The sequence below is a fragment of the Oryza sativa genome, chromosome 2 (genome assembly GCF_034140825.1).
Source record: "Oryza sativa Japonica Group chromosome 2, ASM3414082v1".
NCBI classification, from domain to species: Eukaryota; Viridiplantae; Streptophyta; class Magnoliopsida; order Poales; family Poaceae; genus Oryza; species Oryza sativa.
The window spans coordinates 32,086,311-32,092,754 of NC_089036.1; the positions used below are offsets into that span (position 1 = coordinate 32,086,311).

The window sequence follows — 6,444 nt, forward strand, 5'->3', positions numbered from 1 at the left end:
CGGTTGGGAAACGATTTTGTAACTCGATGACAAGTTGAGGGACCTTCGGTGTACTTTTTCCTGGAATCATCTGTCGTTCCACGGGCCACGGCCGCCGTTTGGCGACGAGACACGCGGCTTGGCCCGCAAAAAAAACGAGGATTCCTTCCTCGGTCCTCGGGTGTTGAGTTGGGAAAGCCCATGGCCCGTGACGACGTACGCGGGCGTTTATAACGACGCGACAGAGAGGTGCCCGCGTTGCAGCAGCCACAGTTTGGGGATAATCCGATTCTCTACTCCCCAAGTGACTCACTCACCGATGGCGCCTCCTCCTATCTCCTCCTCCCTCTCGCTCATGGCCTCCAACCCAATCCCGTCGCCTCCGGTCGCCAAACCGGGCAGGCCGCTCACCGTCGCGGCGTGCAGCAACAGCAGCAGCAGCTCCTCCTCCTCCTCCCCGTCGTCGACCTCGTGCTCGGCTGCCTGGAGTCTCCCGGTGGCGACGTCGGCCGGCAGGAGGGGGCTGCTCGCGCTGGGCGCGGGGTTCCTGGCTTCCCCTGGGCTTCTGTGCCCCGCCGGCGACGCCGGAGCGACGCGCATCGAGTACTACGCGACGGTGGGGGACAAGCTGTGCGACATGAACGTCGTCAAGTCGGGGCTCGGCTACTGCGACGTCGAAGTCGGCACCGGCGCCCAGCCCCCGCGCGGCCAGCTCATAAATGTCAGTTCCGACAGAAGAGTTTCTCGCACTTTCTCTAGAAGAACCTGTGTTTTCTGAATATGATTAACTCCTGTATGGAGTAATTAAGCATTGGCAGATCATAAATTTGCCCAATTTGCATCAGTACCGATCCTTTAGTTAGTTCGACAACGAATAAACCTGCCATTTTTTTCTCGCCATGACACTGATAGGAGTTTCAAGTGTGTTAATTGGAGTTGTGTTCATGGTTGTAAGGTACACTACACTGCAAGATTTACTGACGGGATAGTGTTCGACAGCACCTACAAGCGAGGACGGCCACTGACAATGCGCCTTGGCGCAGGCAAGGTGCGCAGCTTTTGTTCATTGCACGTACATCTTCGATCGTAGCAAGCATCTTATGTAGTTATGCAAGGAATCTTATTGTTTGGTTCGTTCGCATTTTCATTCTCAGATCCTCCGAGGGCTTGAACAGGGAATCAGTGGTGGCGGTGGTGTGCCACCCATGCTCGTTGGTACTGTCAGAAATCCAGAAATAATAAGCATATGCATCTCTTTGTGTGTCAAATGCTAAAAATATAGTACTGCTTTTATTTTTCTTAATCACATCGTGTCTCTGTTGAAAATCGCAATAACATTACAGGTGGAAAGCGCAAGCTTATGATACCTGCAACTTTGGCATACGGACCTGAACCAGCAGGTTGCTTCTCAGGTAATAACGAAAGAAAAAAAAAAGTAATCAAACAAGTAATCTTAATTTAATTCTAGAAATTTGAGACCAGATTAAGTTTCATGTATTTAACGATGTTTCAGTGCTATCTGTCTGGCTCCCTTATTAGCATTCGCTAGAAAAAATATACAAATTTACAGAAGATTTACTTATTTAACAGGAGACTGTAATATTCCCGGCAACACCACACTCCTATACGACATCTTCCTGGTTGGATTTTACAAGTGAGCATATGATGAAAAGGAATATGCATGACTTGAACAGACTAGGTGCAAACAAGGTATGGTGGTGGTATTCTGAACCTGTCTGATTTTTTTTTCATCTGAAAACAGTATCCCTTGCCTAAAGGGGTTGTTGTTTGTTACATAAGCATGTTACATTCTCTGGCAGATTTTCGAGTAAATTTTGGCGTTTCATACAAGAGGCGGGACTACGGACAGATGAAGAGAAAGGGTGCGACATGCCTAAGCCCAGACGCCGAAAGCAAATGCGTCACCGGAGCTCCTTGGGTCTCCAATACGCAGAGTACTACATTTGCAATCTGTACCAAGAAGTGAAAGGATATATAACAAACCGGTCCTCTGATATACTATCAAATTGGTCTTATGTTTTCTAGAGAAGAAAAGTCTTGTGTTTGTGTAAGTATAACGTTGTAAAGACATGTCTCATTATTCATACTGTCATTGGTACAGCCAAACACAACAAAAATTCCCATCCTTTGTGGCAAGTCCTAACTAAATGAAGTTGAACTCTGACTGAATATCGATTGACTGGTGACTTCCAAACCTTCAACAGTTCAAGCAAGCTAATCGACTGTATCAATACTAATGTACTCAAAAAAATGTCGAAAGTTCGTGTCAAAGCACATGTGCAGTAGTAGCTTTGAGCCTTTGACTGCTGTCTGCACTGCAGTATTGCCACAAGATAATTTAATCATAGGTTTGTTAACCATCAAATCGAAACATGCATTGTTCAGACTTCAGAGAATATCCTAAAATCCTTTTATGAAACCAAAGAACACCCAAATCGTGAGAGTTGAACTATCGATTGACCGGTTCAGAGCCAGAACTGGTAGGTGAATGAGGGAAGAAAAGGAGAGCTGCCATTTCCGTGGCAGGAAGACTCAAGAATTCCAAAAGCTTCTTGTCGGTTTAAAACGAAAACCTTTTTCGTCAGATGCTCTGAATGCTGCTCGGTGTCATGAAATTCCTCATGGTTGTTGGCGAGGAGCCCATGGTAAACACTAAACACGTAAAGTATCTGGTGGAAGATGAAAATTGGAGAAGCCACGGAGAAAAATAAAATAATTGGAGGTTGTTGAACTTGTGGTTTTCTCCGTACGTATATACTCCGTATCTGCGTTCTCTATTGCATGCATCACATGGTTGATGCAAAAACTGCTGGCATTGTATATTTGTATTTGGTTATGGCCAAGGTTGAATTGGTTCCTGGGGACACCAGGAGATCGAGAATTGAAATGTGTTCCGAGGATCTACGAAGGGTCACGTCCACGCATGTAACACATTTTTAATGGAGACTAGTGAACGTGTACGTGCAAGTCACGTCGACATATATTGACCATATACATCCATTGTCTAAATCAATCATGAGGGTTAGTATGTGGTAACATAAATCATAAAAAAATTATGTTCTGGTAATGTAATCTTATTGGAATAAATCATTCCTTAAGATGTTGATAGTAAGTCCCATATCATTCCTCCTTGGTTATCTTTTCACATGTTGGCGAGCTTACCATATCAATTTGAGGTTCTGTATGTACTTAAAGATTTCTTGTTTGATCAAATTTATTTTGAATTTGTAAAAACAAACCCCTACCCCCATGCCTCTCTATGACATTTTTCTTCCGTACACTGAAGCAGCAACAAACACTGACTAAACATATCAATGTGTCTAAGTTATTTTCAAGATGTCTGAAGCAGCAACAAACACTGACTAAACATGTCAATGTGTGTAAGTTATTTTTAAGATGAGCCAACTCACAGCTGTTTGCTCCGCTCCCTGTGCCACCACAGCTCCTTGTACAACATGCCCACCAACGTCGCCTCCTCCTCCACGCCATCGTCGCCAGCCGCCGTGGCGCCGAAGTTGTGGAACCAGCGTTGGCTGTTACCGCCGCCGCCGCGGCGGCGGCACACGCCCCACGGGTTGTGTCACAGGTCCACTCGGTATCGCTGCCACCACTCCTGGTCATCGTCATCAACTGCCGCTGCCATCCAAACTTCGTGGGTGGCCACGCTTGTGCGGACGCGATGCACGTAGCACAGCTCACCGGTGAGGTCCGCGAGACGGTCGTTGTTGTCGCAGGCCGTGCAGCCCAGAGAGGACGGGACCGCGTCGAACGCCTCGTCTCGCAGGCTGAACCACAACAGCGCGCATGGCTGAGAGTCGTTGATGAACCAGTAGAAGAAACCCCCACGCGTGCAGGCAGCGGGTCTCCTCCCGCCGGGACTGATGGCACGCGACTGGTCTTGCATGCGCTGCCATCCATCGCCGGCACCTGTGTCGAGCGTGAAGATCTCGTGTCCGATGTTGTAGACCGGCGGATCGTTGTGGGACTTGCAGTAGAAGCACCTGACGACGACGTACCTGTTCCGCCATGCGGTCGAAGCCAATCGCCGCCGTTGATTCTGTAGACCGTGGGCATGGGCCGCTGCCACTGCTGGGCGGCAGCACAACGAGCTCCTGGGTGGCCGGGTTGCACACGAGCATGGCCATGTCGTACGTGGCGAAGGCAAAAGGCCGTCGCAGTGGGTAGGGATGATATGGCAGGTGATACGGCCGCCGTTAGGGATAGACTTGTGGAGCATCGGATCAGTCTCGGCGGTGATGTCTAGCGGTGGCGCCGCCACCGCTCTCGCTCCCGGTCTAGCCGCCGCTCACAGGGTAAGCCTTAGCCGGTGAAGCTGACAACCTCGGAGTTGGAGAGTGTGCTTTGTTGTCCCATATATCTTCCGTGCTTGTGACGGCAAGCAAGGATGACGTTGGCAGCTGCCTCGCGCGCGACCGCTCGAGGTGGCAGCGGACCAAGGCGGGGTCGTCGACGGCGGCCACGAGCGGCAAACTGCCCTGAAACATGCGAGGGATGTTACTGGGAGGTTCATGAAGATGTGGGAGAAGAACACGTCGTCGGGGATGGATGTGGCGGTGCCCGCATAATCTTCTGGGATCGCGGCAACAGCGGCGGCGGCCGGTGGATGCGGTGGATTGATTTGCCGGTGAGGTGAGGCGGGCGGAGCGGCGGCGTGGGTTCGTTCCGGTGGGCGGCGCAGCATGGGGATGGCGCGGTGTGGTGCGGTTTCTTTCTTTCGCAGTGATTCTTTTTTTCGTGCGCTGTGCGGTTTCTTTCTTAGGGATGACAAGTGGGACCCACGTGAGAGTGGGTCTAAAAGATTGCGGGATTGGTAATGAACTGGTACTTTTTATATTAGTAGATTAGTATAGAGTATAGATATAGATTTAATCAAGAATTTGTGCAACCGGACCCACGTGTCAATGAGATAATAACGCAGGATTAAGAGGATGATTATTGTGCAAGATTAATTAAAGGAACATGGGTCCCACCTGACCTGACAGTGTCCCTTTTCTTCTCTTCTCGATTTCTCCTCTTCTCGATTTCTTCTCTTCTCGTTCCTCTTTCTTCTTCATGCGCGCACGAGCGGAGAAGGGCGAGGCGAGGCGAGGCGAGGGGTGCGGGGCGCGGTTTTTTTCGATTTGACAACGGTTAAGCGCTAATTGCAGGGTTAAGCGTTTTTCGATTTGGCGACGGTTAAGCGCTAATTGGGAGGGTTAAGCGCTAATTGTAACTAAACAACTTGTGCTTTTTATATTAGTGTAAACAACTTGTGCTTTTTATATTAGTGTAGATGAAGTCGGCTTGGGAATTTCAAATTTCCAATTGCACAATTGCACTGCCTTCTCTGTATCCAACAATTCATTTCCCCTTTTTAAAAATAGAAAATAAATTCATTTCCGATTAAGTCAAAATTTCCCATTATCTAAAAAAATCATGTCAAATTGGTTTCCACCACTTTTCCCACCACCCAAACTTAACTTCCAAATTTCGATACCACTATGAGACTCCAAGTTGTTTCTTCAAACCGTGCTTAAGTCGAGTAGTATCCCAGCAAATTTTAAATTTTCAAACACCGTGTAATTTAGAGGGATGCTATATAACGGAATCTCGTTCAGACGGGATGATACCTACGAGGTATAAGTTCTAATACCTGTGAGAGTATCGACTTCAGATACCGGTGAGTATTGAATGATTCATGCGAGCTATCAGGTGATACTTGCGAAGTATCAGACGACACTTTGTGTTACCAGTTTATAATAACAATAGGCATTAGATGATTACTGTGAGGTGTTAGTTGATGCTTGCAAGGTACCACGCGATACTTGCAATATCATGTTATGATATCGGTGGGTATCAGATGATTCATGTGAGGTATCAAGTGATACTTGTAAGGTACCACGCGTTATTTATGATATCGTATTATGATATTATAGTTATCAGATGATTCCTGTGAGGTGTAATGTGATACTTGTGAGGGATTAGACGATACTCCCAGCGGACGACAATGTAGTTGACGAGGAGCAGGTCCTCCTCTACCACCCACGGTCCAAGCCAAAGGTCATCGCTGGTGTTCGCGTCCTCCGTGTCGAGCAGGTCCTCCACATTAGAGGTCATCGCTAACGGCCGTGTCCTCCGTGTTAAGTAGGTCCTCCACCATTCACACCCCACGGCGTATGTCATCACTGGCGGCCCCACCATCCACGGCCCACGCTAGAGGTGGTCGCCGGCGGCTGCATCCTCCATCGTCCATGCCCCATATTGAAGCTTGTCGCCGACAACCATGTCCTCTTCTCGCTAAGCATGTCCTCCTCCACGGCCGCGCCAAAGGTCCGCGGCGGCGGCCGTCTTCTCCTCGTTGCTCAGCTCTGGCTCCTCCCTGCGATTTTCTTGGATAGAGAGGGGACGCACGAGAGGACCCGGATCCCGTCGTATAACATTTCC

General features: G+C 48.7%; 1 protein-coding gene across 1 annotated transcript; it reads left to right on the top strand.

Moving 5' to 3' along the window:
* Window positions 1-223: 223 nt before the first annotated feature.
* LOC4330746 (photosynthetic NDH subunit of lumenal location 4, chloroplastic) lies at window positions 224-2,117 on the top strand. Its single transcript, XM_015768425.3, has 6 exons — window positions 224-700; window positions 935-1,027; window positions 1,134-1,194; window positions 1,323-1,391; window positions 1,570-1,689; window positions 1,800-2,117. The coding sequence occupies exons 1-5, from the start codon at window positions 299-301 to the stop codon at window positions 1,635-1,637; spliced, it is 693 nt and encodes a 230-aa protein (XP_015623911.1). The 5' UTR covers window positions 224-298; the 3' UTR covers window positions 1,638-1,689; window positions 1,800-2,117.
* Window positions 2,118-6,444: the final 4,327 nt, after the last annotated feature.